At 34.7% G+C, this 25,950-nt stretch overlaps 1 protein-coding gene across 1 annotated transcript in view; it reads left to right on the forward strand.

The window, feature by feature from the left end:
• Window positions 1-25,950, forward strand: part of LRP1B (LDL receptor related protein 1B) — a 1,792,829-nt gene that overhangs the window by 1,732,216 nt on the left and 34,663 nt on the right. The window contains exons 85-86 of the mRNA XM_030883038.2: window positions 20,508-20,682; window positions 24,824-24,928. Of these exons, the coding sequence (XP_030738898.2) occupies window positions 20,508-20,682; window positions 24,824-24,928 (280 nt within the window). The remainder of the gene's footprint in view (window positions 1-20,507; window positions 20,683-24,823; window positions 24,929-25,950) is intronic.

Here is a 25,950-nt window from a genome sequence, read left to right on the forward strand (position 1 = left end):
GGTGCTGTTATTCTGTTTCAATCAAAACATAGAACCTCTTTTGGTAATTGGTAATTAATATTCTGCAAGAAAAAGTTCGTACTTATATTGATTATTGATAAAAATGGCAAATATCAGTATGGCAAACATCACCGGTTCTCATGGTAAGAAAAAAAATATTCTCCAAATTTTAAGCTTAGAGCTTCTGAGTCCCGGAATGTAATAAACCAAAGAAAGGAGGGAACGTTTATAATTTATCCTATGAATATGTAAATCATTAAATAAAGAAGGGCATAACTTTGCTTAAATCAAGACAGTACATTCATAATTTTATTTATTCAGTTTCATTCTCATGTATGCAAAAATATAATTTTCATAAAGTTTGATTTTAATAAATGGATATATACTAAGATCCATTGTTTTCTAACAAATGAAGTAACACTAAAAAGAGCAAAGTAAAATAGAAAGGGGATCCCAGAGATAGCCAATAATTTCTCACAATATAGATGATTAATTATATGAAAATGAAATATTATTAGAAAAGCCCACTTATTGGGGATCGCACTAAAGATTCAGATACATCATAAGTATAGGATACTCTGAAAAATAGAAAGTTACTTGTTCCAGAATAGTATTAGAAAATCAATCCAACATTCAAGTAGCTAAATTTGAATTTTTAGATCTGCATTACCATTTGAAGATCCATGACTAAAACTGTGGTAATAATAACCTAATTTTCAGTTTGATAAAATAATTTGTACTTTATTAGTTTTAAGAACTCAGAAGAAAATCTGTATTGTAATGAACTGAGGGCAAGCTTTCCTTGCAAGTGAATGATATAATCAACATAGTGCTAGAAACAAACAAATTGGTGTGGATATGACCACATCATAAATGGCACCGTGTTTAACTGACTACTTGAAAACTCAGGTCACTTTCATGAATCATTCTAGATCATGAATAACTGGAATTAAGCTAGAATTTTTCTACACCAGATATCAATGCTCCTTAATTTGAAAGGTAGTATAGGCTTCTGATCCTTTTAAGAATCTCCTATCAAATAAAACAAATACATAAAACAGTTTGCATAAAATTTCAGTGGATTTCTGGAACTTCATTGATTATACACTCTAAGTTCACTGGAATCTGTCAAGATGGAATCCAGATTTGAGGATGAAATATTAGGGTTTAGAGGTGATAATAAGGAATTAAAACATTCTTTCAGAATCATTTAAAATTGTACAAAGTAGACAATTGTGGACTAACAAATAGTATTCTACAACTTTGGATTTTCATAATTATTTTCATTATCAAAGGGGAAACTCAGTTACATGATTTATAAAAACAATAATTATAATAATTTAACCATCTGCTTCTCAGAGTTGTGAATTTCAAGTTAGGTAATCTTTAAAAAAGTTTCTTTTAAGATTTACAATTAAATGCAAATATTTATATTTTAATAGATATTTTGAGTACCTATCATTTGTAATATATAATTAATGTGTATTCTAATATGTATTTTAGGTAATATATATTCAGGTAATATATAATTTGGATAATACAAAATTAATTTATTAATGTCTTAGCATTCATGTTTATGGACTGAGATTTTTTTTAACATAAATTCTGTAATGATCCATGAATTTAGAATGAAATTCTATATAGAGTTACATAAAGGAAATAGATCAGAGATCAATTTCTATTATTGAAGAAAATAGTCTATTGAATAGGTATACAATTTTTTCTCTAATTTTTATTTTTTTTAAGTTTTATTTGTTTGAATTTTATTTTCTTTATACAGCAGGCTCTTATTAGTTATCTATTTTAAACTTATTAGTGTATACATGTCAATCCCAATCTCCCAATTCATCCCACCACCACCACCACCCACCCAAGGCTTTCCCCCCTTGGTGTCCATACGTTTGTTCTCTACATCTGTGTCTCTATCTCTGCCTTGCAAACCAGTTCATCTGTACCATTTTTCTAGATTCCATATATATGTGTTAATATACGATACTTGTTTTTCTCTTTTTGACTTACTTCACTCTGTATAACAGCTTCTAAGTCCATCCACGTCTCTACAAATGACCCAATTTCATTTCTTTTTATGGCTGAGTAATATTCCACTGTATATATGGACCACATCTTTTTTGTCCATTCGTCTATCAGTGGGCATTTAGGTTGCTTCCATGACCTGGCTATTGTAAATACTGTTGCGATGAACATTGGGAAGCATGAGTCTTTTTGAATTATGGTTTTCTCTGGGTATATGCCAAGTAGTGGGTATTGCTGGGTCATATGGTAATTCTATTTTTAGTTTTTAAGGAACCTCCATATTGTTCTCCATAGTGGCTGTATCAATTTACATTCCCACCAACAGTGCAAGAGGGTTCCCTTTTCTACACACCCTCTCCAGCATTTGTTGTTTGTAGATCTTCTGATGATGCCCATTCTAACCAGTGTGAGGTGATACCTCATTGTAGTTTTGATTTGCATTTCTCTAATAATTAGTGATGTTGAGCAGCTTTTCATGTGCCCCTTGGCCATCTGTATGTCTTTTTTGGAAAAATGTCTATTTAGGTCTTCTGTGCATTTTTTGATTGGGTTGTTTGTTTTTTTAATATTGAGCTGCATGAGCTGTTTATATAGTTTGGAGATTAGTCCTTTGTCCATTGATTTGTTTGCAAATATTTTCTCCTATTCTGAGGGTTGTCTTTTCCTCTTGTTTATGTTTTCCTTTCCTGTGCAAAAGCTTTTAAGTTTCATTAGGTCCCATTTGTTTATTTTTGTTTTTATTTCCATTTCTCTAGGAGGTGGGTCAAAAAAGATCTTGCTGTGATGTATGTCAAAGAGTGTTCTTCCTGTTTTCCTCTAAGAGTTTTATACTGTCCAGTCTTACATTTAGGTCTTTAATCCATTTTGAGTTTATTGTTGTGTATGGTGTTAGGGAGTGTTCTAATTTCATTCTTTTACATGTAGCTGTCCAATTTTCCCAGCACCACTTATTGTAGAGGCTGTCTCTTCTCCACTGTGTACCTTGCCTCCTTTGTCATAGATAAGTTGACCAAAGTGCGTGAGTTTATCTCTGGGCTTTCTATCCTGTTCCATTGATCTGTATTTCTGTTTTTGTGCCAGTACCATATTGTCTTGATTACTGTAGCTGTGTAGTATAGTCTGAAGTCAGGGATTCTGATTCCTCCAGCTCCATTTTTCGTTCTCAAGGTTGCTTTGGCTCTTTGGGGTCTTTTGTGTCTCCATATAAATTTTAAGATTTTTTTGTTCTAGTTCTGTAAAAATGCCATTGGTAATTTGATAGGTATTGCATTGAATCTGTAAATTGCTTTGTGTAGTATAATCATGTTCACAATATTGATTCTTCCAATCCAAGAACATGGTATCTCCCTCCATCTGTTTGTGTCACCTTTGAGGTTTTTCATCAGTGTCTTATAGTTTTCTGAGTACAGCTCTTTTACCTCCTTAGGTTGGTTTATTCCTAGGTATTTTATTCTTTCTGTTGCAGTGGTGAATGGGATTGTTTCCTTAATTTCTCTTTCTGACTTTTCGTTGTTAGTGTATAGGAATGCAAGAGATTTCTGTGCATTAATTTTGTATCCTGCTACTTTACCAAATTCATTGATTAGCTCTAGTAGTTTTCTGGTGGCATATTTAGGATTCTCTGTGTATAGTATCATGTCATCTGCAAAACAGTGACAGTTCTAATTCTTCTTTCCAATTTGTTTTCCTTTTATTTCTTTTTCTTCTCTGACTGTCATGGCTAGGACTTCCAAAACTATGTTGAATAATAGTGACAAGAGTGGACATCCTTGTCTTATTCCTGATCTTAGAGGAAATGCTTTCAGTTTTTCACCATTGAGAATGAAGCTTGCTGTGGGTTTGTCATATGTGGCCTTTTTTATGTTGAGGTAGGTTCCCTCTATGCTCACTTTCTGCAGAGTTTTTATCACAAATGGGTGTTGAATTTTGTCAAAAGCTTTTTCTGCATCTATTGATATGATCATATGGATTTTATTCTTCAGTTTGTTAATATGGTGTATCACATTGATTGATTTGCGTATGCTGAAGAATCCTTGCATCCCTGGGATAAATCCCACTTGACGATGGTGTATGGTCCTTTTAATGTGTTATTCAATTCTGTTTGCTAGTATTTTGTTGAGGAGTTTTGCATCTATATTCATCGGTGTTATTGGTCTGTAATTTTCTTTTTTCGTAGTATCTTTGTCTGGTTTTGATATCAGGGTGATGGTGGCCTCATAGAATGAGTTTAGGAGTGTTCCTTCCTCTGCAATTTTTTAGAAGAGTTTGAGAAAGATGGGTGTTAGCTCTTCTATAACTGTTTGATAGAATTCACCTGTGAAGCCATCTGGTCCTGGACTTCTGTTTGTTGGAGAATTTTTAATCACAGTTTCAATTTCATTACTTGTGATTAGCCTGTTTACATTTTTTATTTCTTCCTGGTTCAGTCTTGGAAGGTTATACCTTTCTAAGAATTTGTCCATTTCTTCCAGGTTGTCCATGTTATTGGTGTAGAGTTGCTTGTAATAGTCTCTTAGGATGCTTTGTATTTCAGCAGTGTGTGTTGTAACTTCTCCTTATTCATTTCTGATTTCGTTGATTTGAGTCTTCTCCCTGTTTTTCTTGATGAGTCTGGCTAAATGTTTATCAATTTTGTTTATCTTCTCAAGGAACCAGCTTTCAGTTTTATTGATCTTTACTATTGTTTTCTTTGTTTCTACTTCATTTATTTCTGCTCTGATCTTTATGATTTCTTTCCTTCTACTAACTTTGCGTTTTGTTTCTTCTTCTTTCTCTAATTCCTTTAGGTGTAAGATTAGATTGTTTATTTGAGATTTTTCTTATTTCTTTAGGTAGGATTGTATTGCTATAAACTTCCCTCTTCGAACAGTGTTTGCTACATCCCATAGATTTTGGATTGTTGTGTTTTTGTTGTCATTTGTCTCTATGTATTTTTTGATTTCCTCTTTGATTTCTTCAGTGATCTCTTGATTATTTAGTAACGTATGGTTTAGCCTCCATGTGTTTGTGTTTTTTATGTTTTATTCCCTATAATTCATTTCTAATCTCATAGCGTTGTGGTCATAAAAGATGCTTGATATGATTTCAATTTTCTTAAATTTACTGAGGCTTGATTTGTGACCCAAGGTGTGATCTATCCTGGAGAATGTTCTGTGTGCACTTGAGAAGAAAGTGTAATCTGCTGTTTTTGGATGGAATGTCCTATAAATATCAATTAACTCTATCTGGTCTATTGTGTCATCTAAAGTTTGCATTTCCTTATTAATATTCTGTCTGGATGATCTGTCCATTGGTGTCAGTGTGGTGTTAAAGTCCCTCACTTTTATTGTGTTACTGTTGATTTCCTCTTTTATAGCTGTTAGCATTCGCCTTATGTATTGCAGTGCTCCTATGTTGGGTGAAAATATTTTTATAATTGTTATATCATCTTCTTGGATTGATTCCTTGATCGTTACGTAGTGTCCTTCCTTGTCTCTTGTAACATTCTTTATTTTAAAGTCTATTTTATCTGATATGAGTATTGCTACTCCAGCTTTCTTTTGATTTCCATTTGCATGGAATATCTTTTTCCATCCCCTCACTTTCAGTCTGTATGTGTCCCTAGGTCTGAAGTGGGTCTCTTGTAGACCGTATTTATATGGGTCTTGTTTTTGTGTCCATTCAGCAAGCCTGTGTCTTTTGGCTGGAGCATTTAATCCATTCACATTTAAGGTGATTATCAATATGTATGTTCATATTACCATTATCTTAAGTGTTGTGTGTTTGTTTTATAGGTCCTTTTCTTCTCTTGTGTTTCAAACTTGGAGAAGTTCCTTTAGCATTTGTTGTAGAGCTGGTCTGGTGGTGCTGAATTCTCTTAGCTTTTGCTTGTCTATAAAGCTTTTGATTTCTTCGCCAAATCTGAATTAGATTCTTGCCAGATAGAGTAATAATGGTAGTAGGTTTTTCCCTTTCATCACTTTAAGTATATCATGCCACTCCCTTCTGGCTAATAGAGTTTCTGCTGAGAAATCAGCTGTTAACCTTCTGGAAGTTCCCTTGTATGTTATTTGTCGTTTTTCCCTTGTTGCTTTTAATAATTTGTGTTTGTTTTTAATTTTTGTCAAATTTGATTACTATGTATCTCAGCATGTTCTTCCTTGTTTTTATCCTGCCTGGTACTCTCTATGCTTTCTGGATTTGGTTATCTCTTTCCTTTCCCATGTTAGGGAAGTTTCCAACTATTATCTCCTCAATTTTTTTCTCAGGTCCTTTCTCTCTCTCTTCTCCTTCTGGAACACATATAATGCGAATGTTGGTGCGTTTAATGTTGTCCCAGTGGTCTCTTAGTCTGTCTTCATTTCTTTTCATTCTCTTTTCTTTGTTCTGTTTTGCAGCAGTGAATTCCACCATTCTGTCTTCCAGGTCACTTATCCATTCTTCTGCCTCAGTTATTCTGCTATTGATTCCTTTTCGTATATTTTTCATTTCAGTTATTTTATTGCTCATCTCTGTTTGTTTGGTCTTTAATTCTTTTAGGTCTTTGTTAAACATTTCTTGCATCTTCTGATCTTTGCCTCCATTCATTTTCCAAGGTCTTGGATCATCTTCACTCTCATTATTCTGAATTATTTTTCTGGAAGTTTGCCTATCTCCACTTCATTTAGTCATTTTTCTGGGGTTTTTTCTTGTTTCTTCATCTGGTACATAGTCCTCTGCCTTTTCATTTTCTCTCTCTTTCTGTGAATGTGGTTTTCGTTCCACAGGCTTCAGGATTGTGGTCCTTCTTGCTTCTGCTGTTTGCCCTCTGGTGGATGAGGCTATCTAAGAGGCTTGTGCAAGCTTCCTGATGGGAGGGACTGGTGGTGGGTAGAGCTGGGTGTTATTCTGGTGGGTAGAGCTCAGTAAAACTTTTAATCTGCTTGTCTCCTAATGGGTGGGGCTGGATTGGTTGTTTGGCATGAGGCAGCCCATCACTGGAGCCTTCCTGGCTCCTTGGTGGGTCCAATGGTGGACTCCAGGAGGGCTCACGCCAAGGAGCACTTCACAGAATTTCTGCTGTCAGTGTCCTTGTCCCAATGGTAATCCATAGCCACCCCCCCCCCCCGCCTCTGCAGGAGACCCTCCAACACTAGCAGGTAGGTCTGGTTCAGTCTCCTATGGGGTCACCGCTCCTTCTCCTGCGTCCCAGTGTGCACACTACTTTGTGTTTGCCCTCCAAGAGTGGAGTCTCTGCCTCCCCAACTCCTGTCGAAATCCTGCAATCAAATCCCTCTAGCCTTCAAAGTCTGTTTCTCTGGGAATTCCTCCTCCCGTTGCTGGACCCCCAGGTTGGGAAACCTGACGTGGGGCTCAGAAGCTTCACTCCAGTGGGTGGACTTCTGTGGTATAAGTGTTCTCCAGTTTGTGAGTCACCCACCCAGTGGTTATGGGATTTGATTTAATTGTGATTGTGCCCTTCCTACCGTCTCATTGCGGCTTCTCCTTTTCTTTGGATGTGGGGTATCCTTTTTGGTGAATTCCAGTGTCTTCCTGTTGGTGTTTGTTCAGCAGTCAGTTGTGATTCCAGTGCTCTCACAAGAGGGAGTGAGAGCACGTCCTTCTACTCTGCCATCTTGAACTAGTCTCCTAGGTTTACTTTCATACATAGGTTAGGCTATGACTACAAAATGAAACCTATTGGAAGCTGAAAAGTTTAGTCTACGTCTATGGAATGCCCATTTCTGGGAAAATGGTAGGTCACATCTTTCATTCACCTGGTGGTCTGGAGTATCTGGTAGTTGTTTCATTGATCCAGCAGCTGAATGTCTATTTTATGTAGGCACTAGATATCCAAGAGCCCTTTTTCAGAGACTGGATGGCATCTATCTTTGCTTCTCATCTGAATTTCCTCTTTCATCTCCCACCTTCCTCTCCCCAACTGTAACACACATACATATCTTGGCAAACTTCAGTTAGTTTCCGGAGTAAGTAAAATTAACCTTGATTGATCTCATATTTACATAAATTCGTAACTGCCTTTGGAGTTTTAAAACTAAAAAATCTACAGTATGACGCTTGTTCTCTGCCTTCTGAAGTGCCCTGCTTTCCAAGGGGCAGTGCTCATTCATTAATTCAACAAATATAAATAGTGCATCTAATGTGTGACAGCCACTGAGGCTTGAGAATTAGTCATGAATAAAACAGAAAACTGCTCTCATGGTACACTTTAGTATTTATAAAAAATATGCAAACAAACATATTAAGTGTCTGGTGGTGAGAAATGAGATGATGAAAAATAAAGCAGGGTAAATTAAGAACCTAATACAGTCTGAATGAAGAAAAGAGTCAGGGGGCTATAGAAACTAAAACACATTAGTTACTATATCAGAAGTGTATTGCTACAGTATCTTTTTGTAAGCTAGGTACGTAAAAGAGTAATGAGTTAATCTCATCGCCTTAAGGTTGAAACAATTTACAAGAATGTCTTCAAAGAACAATAATCTTTATAAATCAAAAGTATACTGGATTAAATTGTTTATTGATTAATTGCAGTAATTCAATGCCTAGTTCTTATCATGTTAAAGTGTAATGCTACTAATTAAAGTGATTTTCTGTAACCTTTGAATTACTATGAAAGTAAAGTAGAAAGCCGATTTTTATATATGAATAATCTGTTTTATGCCTACACATCTAACCTAAAGGAAACTTGCACATTTGACCAGGGGATATCTTTTATAATTTGCTACATATTACTCTGTCAGGTGACCTTTTCAAGATGACTTTCTCAATATTTTAGGGAACTCTCATTAAATAGTAATCACTTATCACACCAGTGTAAAAACCGCTCTCTATATATCTGTATAGATATTGATATATGGATATAAAGAAACATATATTATGTATTTTGCAAGGTAACATATTGAAGGAAAAGTAGGAGAAAGTTACATCTAATTATATCAGAAATCATTACTTTAACATTTAGTTTTGAAGTGAGTAGCTTGGAAGAAAGAAAGGATGAAAAGTTGGAATGGAGAAGAGATAGAGAAAGAAGGAGAAAAAATATGTATATAGGAACTGCATGGGTTTGTCTACGATGGCCATGTCTTCTCCCAGTATGAGGTAAGACATTCCCTGCCCTCTTGTTAGGCTACAACATGATGACAATAACTTTCTTAATGATACTCCCATCTGAGATGATCTTTTCCATGATCGATTCCAAGCATTGTTCACCTCTCATTTCTCCATGAAATTCTTTCTAGTTTTCTACAAATGAGTTATTAATTAATTTGTGCTCTGAATTGTCTTAAAGAAATAGTTCTTAACTAAAATATTTTATTGATCTTAATTTTTTTCAGTTGTGTTAGCCCTGAGGTTCTGTCAAATTATAGGCACCCTAAGGGTAAGGGCAATATTAACACTATAGATACTATTAACATAGTAGATGTTAATAAATTTTATTAGGCTGAAATGAATTGAACTTTAGTACCATTCAATGTCCTGATAAAGAAATTAGGGCCTAAACATGGTAAATGCTTTGTTTATGGTGAGGGAGTTACTACATATATGTGTGTGCTTCATTCTTATTCTACGTTTAAGCCATCATATGCTTATTCACTTGTATGGTTTTGAGTTAGCCTCATCTGGTAATTGTATTTAGCTGTCATCTGCAAGTGAACTTGCTTTCAAGTCTCAAATGACTCTCTACCACTTTATACTTACTTGCTAAAAGCTTTTATAGCTGGATTGCTTTAAAAATAGAGGAATACTCAACCCAGAACATCCTTTATAAACAAAAGTTATGTAGGTTTCTCTGATATTTGAAAAAAACATTGCCATGATAGTTTTATGAGTTAATTTTGACTATCGCTAAAATTACTGATGCCATCATTGTTAATATACATTTTGAAACAGCAGCCTGTTGAGAATTTAAATGCTGGTACTTTTAAAATCCCACCCCATATTTCTCACTCAAATGAAAATTTTATTAAATTGGCTTTCTGAATCTTACATTTTCCGTTTACCTGGATACTCCGAGATGGCAGTGTTTGCTCAGAATAGATCTCACTCTAAATTTTTGCAGTTTTCTCTATAAAATATTTGGGATATTTTTAGTAATATCCCAATATATTTTTAGTAATAAATTAGAAAATGCTAATTTTCTTAAACATGCTTTTCTGATGAAAATTTATCAGCTCTAATCAGAGTTTTGCACACGTTTTTCCCTAGTGAATATTTAATTGGCATACCTGGATTCAGTGTTTGCCTACTTTATTAAACTCAGTTCTGAAAACAGACGATATATTTAGGACTATGCAATAAGTTTAATTATTAAAATATCTTAGGCTGTGTGAAACATTGGAGGAATGTGAAAAAGAATACATTCTAATATTTCTTAACTTTGTTTTTATTTTTTTATATAATCCTTTAAAGACAGCAATCATAAAATTCTAAGCTAATTATACAAGTTACTTTATCTCTTTGCCTCCTAAACCATGATAAATGAAAAACTGACTCCAGAGAAGAAAGGCTGCCATCACTTTTGTTAACATTTTTAAGAATCTAAAAGCTTTTCCAGAAAACCTTCTAAATGTTTTCATCTTAAATGATGTGTCAGCAAATGGTGACACTCAGGAATGTCATACTTTGAGATTTCTTGGCTGTATTTTGGTTTCCTATTTGTCCAGAGTGACTCAGAGCTGATCCTGCCTGATATTGACTATATCATATGTATGGTTATGTGTTCCCTTCAAGTAAGAGAGTCCAGTGCTGTAAGCCGATTACTAGTGGCTAGAGAGGCCAATGTTCAACTTGGGTTGGGATGGAATGCTGAGAATGGCACATGAAAAATGAATGTTTCGATGAGATATAGGAGCCCAGATTGAGTTCCTGAGCTCTAATTTTTCTGGTCTGTATGACATCAGGTAAGCTCTTCTGGGTCTGTTACTCTTGCTACTGCAGGATCCATTAGCATTCTGAATGGTGGTTAGACCTTCAGATATCTATATAGATGGAGGCCCATTCAATTTTAGACACACATAAGGAAAAAAGAACACCAAAGTATTCCAAATTACTTTCTGGATTTTTTTTTTCTTGAGTGTGAGTAATTGAATAATAAAAATAAGAGTTTATTCTCTAGAGTTTGACTTATTGGGGTTTGAATTTCATTCTTCTCACTTTTTCTTGTGTCGTCATTGGCAAGTTGCATAACCTCTCTGTGCCTCAGAGTAATCACCTATAAAATGAGGGTAATACCATGTAATGCTGAGACTAAAGCCAACACATGTGCCTGGCATGTAGAAGACAGCTAAAAACAAGTGTTTATTATCATCATAATCATCATTTCTATCATTTTACTCAAAACAGGCTCTCATTGGCCTTTTTGGTATTAAGGATATTGTTGAGGATGGATGGGTGAGCAGGGAATCATGACATAATCTCAGGTGTGTTTAGTAATACTGACTCTGTTCAAAGATGACAAAAGGGCATCTTGTAGAAGTTAGTCAAGTAATTCAGATGAGGTCATATTGTTAGTCAGAGGAAGGGCTGAATTAAACCTCCAAGTCCCTCATATTCTGGCCAATGATTTTGTTTTTTCTTTCTTTTTATTATGTCACCCTAGTATAAGTATTCATCAAAAGTTTATAAAACACCATGTTGGCTCTTCTGGAAATTCTTCTGCCTTTTATACATATGTGGAAGCAGCTATAAACATCCCGGCAGGGAGAACATTAGCAAAATTCATAGAACCTACTACTCCTGAGACAAATAACAGTGAAGGTGGAGTATGAATTGCACTGAAATTGGAGCTCAGTTATAGAATGCCTGGGGGTATGTGCTGTGGGTTTACCTAGTCTTTGTGAAAGTAATACCATCCTACTTTTAATTTATTGGTGTGTTTGTGTGTGTGTGTGTGTGTGTGTGTGTGTGTGTGTGGTCCTAAATTATCAAATGCTTATTTAAATTAGGAATCTTAAAGCCAATTCACATAGCATTTTTTTATTTTTTTTTTTTTCACATTTTTTTAAAGGCCAGGTCAAAATTCAGTGAAGTAGGACAATTGATGTACATACATGTGATTGCATAATTTAGTCTCCCCTGTATAACCACTCTGTATTACCAATTAAATACTCTCCAGGTTACTCATTATTCTTACTATCTTCAGCTCCTGTTTAGGTAGTATATTTTGGTTTGGTTTTCTTCTCTTTAAATAAATTTCACACTTCACTAACTATTATTACAATGTGAATAGCCCAGTTGCAAATATGAGTTAATAGCTAAATGGTCTTGGCAATTACTTTTCAATAGAAAGAAATATTTGGGAAAGAAGTTAAATGCAGCTAGAGATTTTATAGGCATCTGGCTCCCGATGAATATTCATAAACCTGTATATATACCCATACATGTACATATTTTTATGTGGTCTATTAAGATACTGTAAAAAATATTAAAGGAAGAAGTATCTCCTTGTATTTCTGGTTACTTAAAAAGAACAGAGAAAGAGAGAAAGAGAGAAAGAGAAAAAGAGACAGTGCAATAATGATCTGCCTTGAAAATTACTCCGTTTCTGTTGCAGAAAATAGCCATTCACTTATTCTCCAGTTACTATCTACTTAATTACCATGTGAATACTCTGTAATTATATATCCATCATTGTCCTTTAGATTACATGATTGTGTTTGGTGCTGCTATGCAGTTCTTAGTGTAATTACCCTACACAGGTTATAATAATTTTTATATTGTGAATATAAAATGTTATTATATAATTTCATGGTAATCTCTACTTTCTTAGCACAAATTAATTGCATTTCATTATTGCTCCTTCTTACCATATACAGAAATCTCAATTATTATGCCATTCAGGTCAGTAAAATGCTCAAAACTTATGAGCTAGAATGTTCCAAAGGAAGGAAGATTTTGTTGGTAGTAATATATGTAGGCTCTTGCCACAGTGGACATTATTCACATCAGTTTTAATTGCTTTTTTCTTCTTGTTTTAACCTTTTAATTGGCTTATCAGCTCTCTAGAGCTGGTGTCCTGTCTTGTATTTCTGAACTCTTCTCACAGCTCCCAGTATACAATTAGACACATGCATGTCCTCAGCAAATAATTACACATCCACTACTTCCATTTTATCATCATGGTGTTTAAAATTAGATCAACTATATTCTTCCACCTGCTTTTCTTTCCATAAATTCCAGACTGTTGCTGTTGAACACTTACTGGCCAATCTCACTAGCCTCTTTTATCTTCAGCCTTCAATCTTCAATTCCTTCCCTATTTCATCCTCTCTACCAAAATGTCTCATCACCTGTATTTTCTTCTAACTTTTCTTCTTTTAGTCTACTGCACTCTTTTTAACTTTCTCTCAGTTCCAATAATTATTAAGCTAAATTTAAAATTTGGGGGGAAAAAGATGATTGTGTTGGGGAAAGTGCGTGTATGTGTGTGTGTCTGTGTGTCAGAAAATAGAAGATGATCCCTTTGTGGTACACCTTGGTGTTAACCAACCACCAACATTCCTAACTCTTATTCTTTGGGAGGAATTAAGTTTTTTATTTAGATTTGTCTACTGCTTCATAATCGGTAACATTTCACTTAGTCAAAACTGAAATATGAAAAAAAGCAGAAGGTTATGAAACTTCCGCAAAGGTAATTTCACATAAATAATTGATAGAGTGATAAATGAGTCATTAATAAAAATACCAATATATTTTAGTTAAGAACATGCATATCTATCTTATAGAAAGATTACTTTCAAAATGGTTTTAAAGCATTTTTGATGCTTAAAGTGGTAAGCTGTGTAGGATAACTATTTTCAGTGCTCTAGGATAAAAAAATTGTTCTTCCAGTTATGGTTAGACTTCTCTCTGTTTCTGAGCTTATCAAGAAAGCCTCCTTAGAACCAAAGTGAATAATTGCATACCATAGGAGCCTTCTCGTATAATATTCTTCTTCATACTTTGCTAAATTTCTGCTGAATTGGGAAGTGCTAATGAAGTATTCCTTTTATTAAATAAATAACTGAAGAGATAGTTAGAATTTAAATATGAGTATGTAGTAATTATTTGAGAGTGTATAGAGAGGAGACACTGATAAAAATACAGCATATATTTATACAAATTTTACATAGATGCTTGTAATTCAAAGTGGATTATAGCTGAAAAGAGAATGAGAGAGAAATAAGGTAGCATTCCTATGACTTACTATACATTCCTATCATGATAGTGAGACAATTGCAGAGAACATGAACTCTGGTTGAGTCAATCAATTTGCAAATAGTACCATCAGGTGTTTCAAACTTTTTCCTGGACTTGCATATAGTATGTGACACGATTAAACTTGAAATATCAGAGAGCTTTTGAAGGAGTTATTTCGATTTACAAATATCCAGTGCTTATGTGATAGATTAAATACGAGATGCTGAAGTCCCCTATCAAGTAAGATCTACCTTCTCCTGTGTTCAGAAATCTTGGAGTTGGAATTGAATAAATAGGGAAGGCTTTAAGAGGAGAAAGAAAGGAGGAAAGAGAGAGAGGGAGGGAGGGAGGGAGGGAATATATATTAAAAGTGTTGGGCCCAAGAATCCTAACAGTGATGCAGAAAACAATCCAGCCAGACATATAATTCAGCATCCTCTACATGTTCCACATCTTAAGCCTAACAGTGGGAGATAGTCAGAAATTTTTCATAGGTAGGCATTGGGAAGCCACTCTGACAGGGCTGGAGTATAGTGAGCAGCTCTCTGTCCCTAAGCTTCAATTTAGCATAAAGTGCTAAACATGTAAACTGGGAAAAGTGAAATGTCTTCCATTTGAATATCTGTAGAGAAAGGGTTCTGAGCCTAAAATTATTTCAGGCTATTTTAGAGGGAAAACATGGCATGGCTTAACAGCATGCAATTTAGAATTATTTATTAAACTGTATATTCTAACATCTGTTTACTTCACAATTTTATATTAGCAAACATTTCTTTACATTCTTTAGGTTCCATTTTTAGGCCATGAGACCAGTCAATTGCAATTGAATAATGTGCATTTGGCATGCTTCAAAAAATATTAAAAGCATTAAAGGGTGGAGGATTTCCTTTTTTTTTAAACATCTTTATTGAAGCATAATTGCTTTACAATGGTGTGTTAGTTTCTGCTTTATAACAAAGTGAGTCAGCTATACATATACATATATCCCTATATCTCCTCCCGCTTGTGTCTCCCTCCGACCCTCCCTATCCCATCCCTCTAGGTGGTCACAAAGCACCGAGCTCATCTCCCTGTGCTTTGCGGCTGCTTCCCACTAGCTATCTATTTTACGTTTGGTAGTGTATATATATGTCCATGCCTCTCTCTCACTTTGTCCCAGCTTACTCTTCCCCCTTCTCGTGTCAAATTCAATCTCTACGTCTGCATCTTTATTCCTGTCCTGCCCCTAGGTTCTGCAGAACCTTTTTTTTTTTTTTTTTAGATTCCATATATATGTATTAGCATACAGTATTTGTTTTTCTCCTTCTGACATACTTCACTCTGTATGACAGACTCTAGGTTCACTACAAATAACTCAATTTCGTTTCTTTTTATGGCTGAGTAATATTCCATTGTATATATGTGCCACATCTTCTTTATCCATTCATCTGTCAGTGGACACTTAGTTGCTTCCATGTCCTGGCTATTGTAAATAGAGCTGTAATGAACATTGTTGTACATGACTCTTTTTGAATTATGGTTTTCTCAGGGTATATGCCCAGGAATGGGATTGCTGGGTCATATGGTAGTTCTATTTTCATTTTTTTAAGGAACTTCCATACTGTTCTCCATAGTGGCTGTATCAATTTACATTCCCACCAACAATGCAAGAGGGTTCTCTTTTCTTCACACCCTCTCCAGCATTTATTATTTGTAGATTTTTTTGATGATGGCCATTCTGACTAGTGTGAGGTGATACCTCATTGTAGTTTTGATTTGCATTTCTCTAATGATCAGTGATATTGAGCATCCTTTCATATGTTTGTTGGCAATCTATATTTGAAGATGACATGATACTATACATAGAGAAACCTAAAGATGCTACCAGAAAACTACTACAGCTAATCAATGAATTTGGTAAAGTAGCAGGATACAAAATCAATGCACAGAAATCTCTTGCATTCTTATACACTAATGATGAAAAATCTGAAAGAGAAATTTAGGAAACACTCCCATTTACCAGTGCAACAAAAAGAATAAAATACCTAGGAATAAACCTACCTAAGGAGACAAAAGACCTGTATGCAGAAAACTGTAAGACACTGATGAAAGAAATTAAAGATGATACAAACAGATGGAGAGATATACCATGTTCTTGGATTGGAAGAATCAACATGGTGAAAATGACTATACTACCCAAAGCAATCTACAGATTCAGTTCAATCCCTATCAAACTACCAATGGCTTTTTTCACAGAACTAGAACAAAAAATTTCACAATTTGTATGGAAACACAAAGACCCCAAATAGCCAAAGCAATCTTGAGAAAGAAAAATGGAGCTGGAGGAATCAGGCTTCCAGACTTCAGACTATACTACAAAGCTACAGTAATCAAGACAGTATGGTACTGGCACAAAAAACAGAAAGAAAAATTAATGGAACAGGATAGAAAGCCCAGAGATAAATCCATGCACATATGGTCACCTTATTTTTGATAAAGGAGGCAAGAACATACAATGGAGAAAAGACAGCCTCTTCAATAAGTGGTGCTGGGAAAACTGGACAGGTACATGTAAAAGAATGAAATTAGAACACTCCCTAACCCCATACACAAAAATAAGCTCAGAATGGATTAAGGACCTAAATGTAAGGCCAGACACTATAAAACTCTTAGAGGAAAACATAGGCAGAACAGTCTTTGACATACATCACATCAAGATCCTTTTTGACATATCTCCCAGAGAAATGGAAATTAAAACAAAAATAAACAAATGGGACCTAATGAAACTTAAAAGCTTTCACACAGCAAAGGAAACCATAAACAAGATGAAAAGACAACCCTCAGAATTGGAGAAAATATTTGCAAATGAAGCAACTGACAAAGGATTAATCTCCAAATTTACAAGCAGCTCATGCAGCTCAGTATCAAAGCAAACAACCCAATCCATAAGTGGACAGAAGACCTAAATAGACATTTCTCCAGAGAATTTCCTTTTAAGCATAAAAAGTGGACCATGAATTCCTTTAAAAAATATCATGTGTAAAGAGAAAAGCTATTAGCCTGTTTAGCAAATTAAGCAGAATTTATAAAATATTCTCATTGTAGCTTATATGCCATTAGATTAAAAAATCTTTCTATGGAAAAATAATATACATAGAAATGTTTAAAATCACAGGTATACAGTTCAATAATTTATCCCCAGCTGTACATACCAGTGTAAACCAACATTCAGGTCAAGAATAAACATTATCATTACCTCAGATGCCCCCTGGTGTTCTTCATCACTATCCCTTTCCTCCTCCTCAAAAATAACTCTTTTTTTTTTGCGGTACATGGGCCTCTCACTGTTGTGGCCTCTCCCGTTGCAAAGCACAGGCTCCGGATGCACAGGCTCAGTGGCCATGGCTCACGGGCCCAGCCGCTCCGCAGCATGTGGGATCTTCCCCGACCGGGGCACGAACCTGTGTCCCCTGCATCGGCAGGCAGCCTCCCAACCACTGCGCCACCAGGGAAGCCCCTCAAAAATAACTCATTTTTGACTCTTAAAACCATAAATTAGTTCTTCCTTTTGAAGTTATATAAATAAAAAAGTAGTATATATATTTTTCTGTCCAGCATTTTCCTCTCAATATTATTTTTGTGAGATTCATCCATGTCATTGTGTATAACTGTAATGTCTTCATTTTTCATTTAACTCTTTACATATAAATATACATATATATATGAACTACAGTTTATCCATTCTTCTTACAATGGACATTTAGATTATTTTCTGTTTTCGGCTATTTCAAAATATATTGCTGTGCATATTATGTACATGTTTGTGTGCACATGTACATGCTTGCTTCTGGGATATACAGTATATTAAGAGTAAAAATCTAGGTCATAAAGTGTGGGTATGTTCAAATTTAGTATATACTGTCAATTGTTTCCCAAATTGGTTGAACCAGTTTATATTCCCACTACTAGTGTACGAGAGTTTCTGCTATTTGTTGTCAATTTGGTATGTGTGCAATGGTATTTCTTTGAGCTATTAATTTGTATTTCCTTGATTACTAATGAGTTGTATATATTCTCACATCTTTATAATCTTAATCTAAAACAGATTTAATTTATGCACCAAAACTAGTTATAATTAGTAAATTGTAGGTAGGTTTTTAACTTTGAGCTTTAGCACCCTAGATAAGTGCAAACTGTTCCTTGCTACAGTATGGTGTAGGGCAATCATCACCCCTCAGAATGTTAACCCAGTTTTTTTGAGTTTCTTAGGTCTTCTCAGTGATGTGATTATAAAAAAAAGTGGTTCAAAATTTTAGGTTAAAAATTACATTTTAATTAGGGCTCACAAATTAGTCAAGAAATAAGCTATTTTAGTCAAATCAAATCTATTTACAATTATGAGACAATGTAGTCCCTTTGCTAATCAGTAAATTGTTTTCCGATTTCTTACATTCCCTCATTCCCAAATTCTATTTACTCAACCAGTCCCACGGGAATCACCTGGGCCTCGTTTATGATCTATAAATTGGAATCCAGGGGTGGTGGTGGATGAAAGGGAAAGACACTGGAATTTTTATTTGCAAATAAGTTACCTACATGATTCTGATGAATTATCCACTGTGGAAAAACCTCATAATATGAAGATCTTGGACAGATACATCAGCTGACTTCTATGTCCCATCAGAAAAATGAACCAGGACCAAAGAATGAAATTTAAAGCAATTAGAGACAATCTTAAAAGAGCTCTCTGTCAATAAGTGGTATGTAGCAACCTGACGAAGGAAAATTTTTCTTTAGAGATTTCTGCATAGGAGATGGTACTAGATGATTATGTAGGCTGCTGCTAATGCATTCTTCATAAATAAAAACAGAAGCTGTGCTGTGTAAACTCTACCTGCCAAGCCTAGAACAACTACAGATAGACATCATAATGGACAGATACTAACACTGACTTAACTTTTAGATCTCCACGTCTCTCACCTTTCGAAAGTGCTACTTTCCTTACATACAGCCAAGACCCTTAGTAATAAGCTTCAGCATGGAATTGCAACGAGGGCACTTGGCGTAAAGCAACAGCAAGCAGAAGAATGCTTGAAATAAATTTCCATAAATATGAAGCAAGCCTGTCAGTAAATTTAATTTCTGTCTGATTTAATAAACAGCTAGATAGATACACAAACATGAAAATTATAAATTACGTTTTAATTTTTCTCCCTACCATAACTGTCTTATCACAGGTTAAAGTTTATAAGTTGTGATTTTTATCTCAGCTAATCTCATTTAACATTGCTTCATGGTTAGATAGCTAAAATGAAATTGCAGCTCCAAACACAAAGACTGGGATCAATTTGAACAGTTCTTCTGCTTACGGTTATTTGTACTATAAATTTCAATATTTTGAATATGGTAAATTTGAATGCATTGATATGTCAACAGACATGTAAACTTGTTTTTCAAAAGACAGGCAGAATATCTAATTGCAAAGTCAATGTGGTTCTTATATTATTAAATGGTCTTTGTTTTATTACTGACGTTCAAGAGGTATAGAAATATTCGAGTAAGACTTCCTTGGTGGTTGAGAAAATTGTCTGTAGCGCTCAGTAGGAAACATCTTCCAAAGTAAAGGGCTCAGCTACAGGGAGGTTTTCCCTCTGACTGTTGGGGAGGTTAGGTTCTCACCTAGGAGGGGGCAATAGTCTAGACTTCTGTTATCGCTTTCTACCTATGATGGATCAGTTAGTCTTCCAGTCTACCTTTCTATTAGGGTTCCATGAGAGACACACCTCCTGTCTGCTTACCTGCCCAGGTGTTTGGAAATACTGGGCCTGTTCTGGCTCATAGAGGGAGGCTTCTTTCCACCACACCAAAAGCTAGTGAAGAGGTAGGATTCCCCTACTCACCACTCACTACCCTGTTCTCTGGATGAAAAGAGTTGCAAAGAGGGACAAAGATAAATGACATCTAAAGAAATCTTGAGCATTTCTGTTCATTTCAGAATAACATTAATATTGCTCATCAGAAGGAAAACTGAGGAAACTTGTGAACTTAAACTTTAAAACTCAGAACCAAAAGAGTTTGTCACTTAGTATTATATCAGTATAACCCATCTCCTCTTAGAAAGATGAAATGATGCCTAACTCGGGCAAAAAGAGGAACCAATGGCATTATTAAAGAATTCTGGTTACATCCAGTTACACGCTGCTTTTTGTAAATTAATCTACCTATTCTCTGATGATTTTAAAATATTAAGTGAAAGGTAACATTTATTGTGACTCAAGAAATATATCTTGAAATATTTCAAGAAATTTCATTTCTATGTTGTGCATTCTTTCTAGATGTATGTCATCACTACTGTGTGAATTCTGAATCCTGTACCATTGGGGATGACGGAAGTGTGGAATGTGTCTGTCCAACACGCTACGAAGGACCAAAATGCGAGGTTGACAAATGTATAAGGTGCCATGGGGGACATTGCATTATAAATAAAGACAGTGAAGATATATCTTGCAAGTAAGTAGACAGCTAGCTTACTTTATAAAAACATTTGAACCCAAAAGGACATAGCAATCCAGAAATAAACAGTGAAAACAATATAAATTATTTTTATTCTAAAATTCAGTATGGCAACCATTCCATTCTCTCTCTCTCTCTCTCTCTCTTTTTCTTTTTTGGCTAGAGATAGAGTTCAATTCATTTTGATTAAACCAAAACTTACTAAAAACCTATTATGTACATCTGGGTAATATGAACATTTATCATGTAATGACATGGTCAGATCATTGCCTATATAGAATATTCCTAATAGTAAGCAAGTAAAAGTGAAATGCAACATACCTTCAGAAAGCTATGTGTAATACTTCTAAATTAGAATAGCTCAGGCTTTTACTTGTTTCATCATTATTATCAACAATGAGTGTTTTCCTTTCTGATTTTACAAAATGATCCTTTGGGGAAGAAGCAAAAGACCTATCTAATGGAAATAAAATTTAATCTTTTTATCTGACTTTGAAAATTATTGTACAAAATAAGTAGAAGGAATAATGTTTCCTAGGAAGCAACTACAACAAAAATGTCCAAGTTAGATTTTGATTACATTGCCTTTTGCTCTTTGACTTTGAGATCAAGTGAATGGGAAACAGAACTTTGCAGGTAAAGAGTAATGCCAACATGCTAGTAATGTTTCTAGCATGAAACAAATTTATGCCACTGGAGTTAGAGATCAATTCTCACTCTGAACTTCTTTTAACAGGCTTTTCAAAAAAAGGGCTTATAAAGGACTGGACTCTATCATTTGCCCTAGGAGTATAATAAGCGAGCATATGTGATAGGAAAGCACGCCTTAAAGGGTTCACGTCACAGCTTCCACCAAGACCGCTCTGCAAGGGTGCCAGCCCTGAGTTATGTTGCTCTGCCAAACAAGGCCCCATAAAATTTTATTACAGACACCATCAACATTTTTTTCTTTTTTATTTACTCTCATTTTAGAATTACTCCATGTATGATTTGTGTTATAGCTATAAATGACATTTACTCAAACCCTCAAATTGTGTCCTTTGAAAGTATATTATTTTTTAACTAAAGTAATTTAAAATATGACTAGTTATAATATATGCCTTTGATAAGTACATAAAAGCAAAATGCATTTTCATATAAACTACCAAAATCATGTTTGCTCATTAAGCTCATCGGTTTTTTGTGATGAAACTTTAGCATGACAGAACTTGATTTTAATTACTGAGCATACATCTTTCTTTATGTCCAGTGTACCATGTCAGGAATGCACTGTAGAATCTTCTTCACAGCCCCATCCCAGTCACACAGGGAATCATGGACCATCGTATAAGAAAGGCTATGAGCCATAGTTTGCAACCCAGTTTATCTTGGAGAAGCTCATGCAGAGACACACACCCTGTTTCCATCACACAGGGCAGTTCCACGTGAGGAATGAAGGGATGAACTCTTAGGACCCTCGGTTCCTGCTCCTTTACATAGAATACTGGCTTCACCAACATAGAAACACTAGAACCTCATAGCCTGAGTAGGCTTTTGAAGGTCCAACATTATAGTTCTTGACTCTTAAAAGATCTTTCTGGAAAACTATATGTAAGAATGGATAAATAATAGTTGCTAGCAGTGAGTTGATAATGGAAGTTTAAAGATAAGCGTATAATATTTGATTTATCAGATAGGCTATAATAACATATGAACATGATAGTACAAACAGGACTCTTTGGGTATTTTGAAACTTTTAGATAAGTTTGTTTTCATTTCTATGATACTTTTCATCTTAGCATTAACTAAAGCTTGCAGTGATATTGGGACTTCTATTTCATGGGTAAAGAACTGATACTAAAACAAAATCACAACTGAGTTAAATATTTTTTTACTGAAATGGGAAAATTCAAGCAGCATGTATACCTGCGATTCCAAAGAGTCATGTATTTCTAATGCACAGCCTATGAGCTGTCAACTACAGTAAAGAATAGATGCTCTGTCAATTATACTGAGTATAATCTTTGAAACCTAGCTAATTGTGTATTTTTCTCTCTTCCTCAGTAAATATTGTTGAAGAAAGTCTTTATCATAATTTTGAATAGCCTAAATAATACCACTGTGATGTCAAATTGTTATGAGAATTCTTTCTTTTTACTGGACAACTGCTAATTACAAAGTGTGTCTGCATGCACGCACATGTAACATTTCTAAGAAATGAAATTATGATGAAAACCTACATTAAAATATAAGTTGTACTCTGATATATTACAATGATTTGGATAACTTGTATTTCACATTTGAAATAACTACAAAGTTCTGTCTAAAGTTTAGGATTCAGATAAAACCTTTAGAAGGAGAACAGGGCAACATCTCTTATAACTCTTGGAAGCAGAAGTTTAAAAGCAATCGATAATTAGAATATTTTTCTCTTTTAAAAGATGATATTTGGTGTATAGTTATCTTTTTATGGAAATTCTTTAATGTATGATGAGCTAATTTTTTTCTTTGATGTTGTCCCTTTGATTGAACATGAAACTATAACTTTCTGCTCTTCGATTTTCAAGGAGGCTGGGCAAGGAAAGCAAGAAAAAGTCTCCCAGATCCATTTAACATATCAGACACCACTACCATTAAATACGTACTTGACTCACTTTGCATCCATATTCGTATGGCTTTATAGATTATAAAGAATGTGATATTCTTTGTTAAATCTTGGAAACTTTAAACCACTACCATCTTCCCCATGTTTAGTTCCACTTTCACGTGTCTCCATTTCATATCTGGTACATAATTGACTCACTGCTTCTGTTTATCTTGAAAAGAAATGTGATTTTTAAATCCAGGTTCTTAAAAAAAATCTTTAAATTAAACTTCTGGGAAAGTGTAAGCAGTTCAGTGCATTTCCAGCAGCCCTACCACCCACAAGAGGCCAAATAAATATGCACAGAATAAATAAACTATGGGATTGCTAACCAATTATTTCAAATATCTAACCAATCATTGGGAATTACTCTTTGATGGATGTACTGCAATAGGTACCCACCATGAAGAGGATCAAAGTGATCAATCAATGACATTGCAGCCTGATTTCTTTATCAAGGTTATGTCCAGATTTATTGTGATACCATTGATTACTTCATAGCACTTAGTACTAACATGATCTCATAATCGGAATATTGACATGATCTGTTGTAATTCTGATCTGGGCCAAGGCTTGTATGATTCTATTACCATACTTCTCGTAGAAGAGTTTCCCTCAATAATTTGGAATGTCAATGTACTTTTCTCTGTTCCACCAACAATTTTCAATGTCTGATCTAATAGTATTTATTTATTCATTTATTTATTTAAAAATATAACATGGCAAGTAAGAAATTTCTGTAATTTTCCTCTTATCATTATGCTTGTTTTTCCCATGTAGCAATAGCCACCGTGCTTATTCTTATCCCAGACAGGTAATGTACTATAAATTAGAAGCATTTCCAAAAATTTTCCAAGAAAGCCTACCTCATTACTTTGTTGCCATATTGCATATTGTTCCTATAATATTACTGTTTATTTTTGCAATGAAGTGTTATGTTTTTTCCTTTAGAATAAAAAGAGTTTGACACTAATTATAGTACATATTCAGGGAGAAACAGTGGGGTAAAAGTGACTACAGAATAGTTCTATGCTTTCGTACAAAATGTGGAGTCTGAAACTCATAACAGTTCTTTGGACCAGACTTTCCAGTTTAGAAGGAATAGCTGAGCATTTGCTTCCAGAGTATTTGATAATGTGGTTTATAAATAATAAAGATGCCACCAAACTCTGTAATATGAAAAGGGAATAAAATACTGATGTTAATGTCTCCCTGAAGTGTAAGTGATAAACACTAGAGTATATTTTTTCACACCTATGTCTAGCTATATTAAATTTTTATATTAAACGAATGGATTGAAATTTTGAAAATTACCAAAAGAAAAATTTTATTTGTCATCATTCTATTAAAAAACATCTTTGCCTCCAGCAAGTCTCTCTTTCTGAAAACCTACTTTTAGCCAGCCACTGCATTAGTCTTCTATGATGAATATTCTCATCTTTAGAGAATTTGTGTCAGCTCTCAACAATAATCACGCCAGAAACAAAGAGATTTTTTTTTTCTTTGTTGCTGCAGCTGCACTAATGGAAAGATTGCCTCTAGCTGCCAGCTATGTGACGGCTACTGTTACAATGGTGGCACGTGCCAGCTGGACCCAGAGACAAATGTACCTGTGTGTCTGTGAGTATTTTATAATGTTGTGGGCATTTTATGATAACAACTTTAGATGTACATGGAATCCCTGCTCTATTTTTCTCCTTTCTTGGCGTAACATATTTTAAATGAATGTTTCGTGGACATCTCTGATCAAGTATTGTTCCTCATTGGCTCATGTACTACAGAATCTCCTCCCTCATCAATTTGCTAGTGATTTCATATGGAAAAGCTCATTCACTTCTTAGCATCATACCCATTTCAAACATTCAGAGACCTTTGAACTTGGAAATGCCAGTAAAAATTGTTCTAATTTAATTGACCTTATTTACAATAGATATGTGAAACCCAGACATAATCATATTTATAAATACTTTGGTACTTAGGGCCATTATTTTCAAAGTATGTAAGGTATCTTTTCAAAAGTATAATACTATTTGATTTTTGTATCAGGTTTTGAGTGTTGTATTATGTAAACCTATTAAGCCCTTGTCTCTTTTGAAATACATTACCTTGAATCTGGGTTTCTAAATGTTTGGAAAGTATTGTAGATTCTCTGCTCCTGAGAAAATCTGGAATTTAATATATTCCCTTTTCAAATACCTGATTGGCCATAATGGAAAGCTTGAAATAAGACCATTCAGCCTATGTGATCTCTATTTTGAGTTTTCTTTTATCACTGCTTGACCAGAAGAATGATGCCCACATCTGATCCACATCTGCATTCTGTTCCCCACCTTGTCAGAATAGCCTATGATGAGTGTGTATATAAGAAATAAGTGAGCATACCTGAGAAAAATTTTGTTCATATGTTACTATTTCTGTATGAAATGAATTTGAAACATTTGAAAAAAAAAAGTCAGATGCTTTATTTAGCTGTATTTTACTGAAATTCTGCAGATGCTCTGTTGGGTTTAAAAGTCAGCGCTGTGACCAGAAAGAGAACCCTTGTGATCACTACTGTCAGAATGAGGGGATTTGCACTTTAACTGCGTTTAATGAGCCGAGATGCAAGTAGGTTTAACCTTCCACTTACCGCTAAGCTTTGT

This window comes from Globicephala melas, chromosome 7 (genome assembly GCF_963455315.2).
Source record: "Globicephala melas chromosome 7, mGloMel1.2, whole genome shotgun sequence".
In the NCBI taxonomy this organism is placed as follows: Eukaryota; Metazoa; Chordata; class Mammalia; order Artiodactyla; family Delphinidae; genus Globicephala; species Globicephala melas.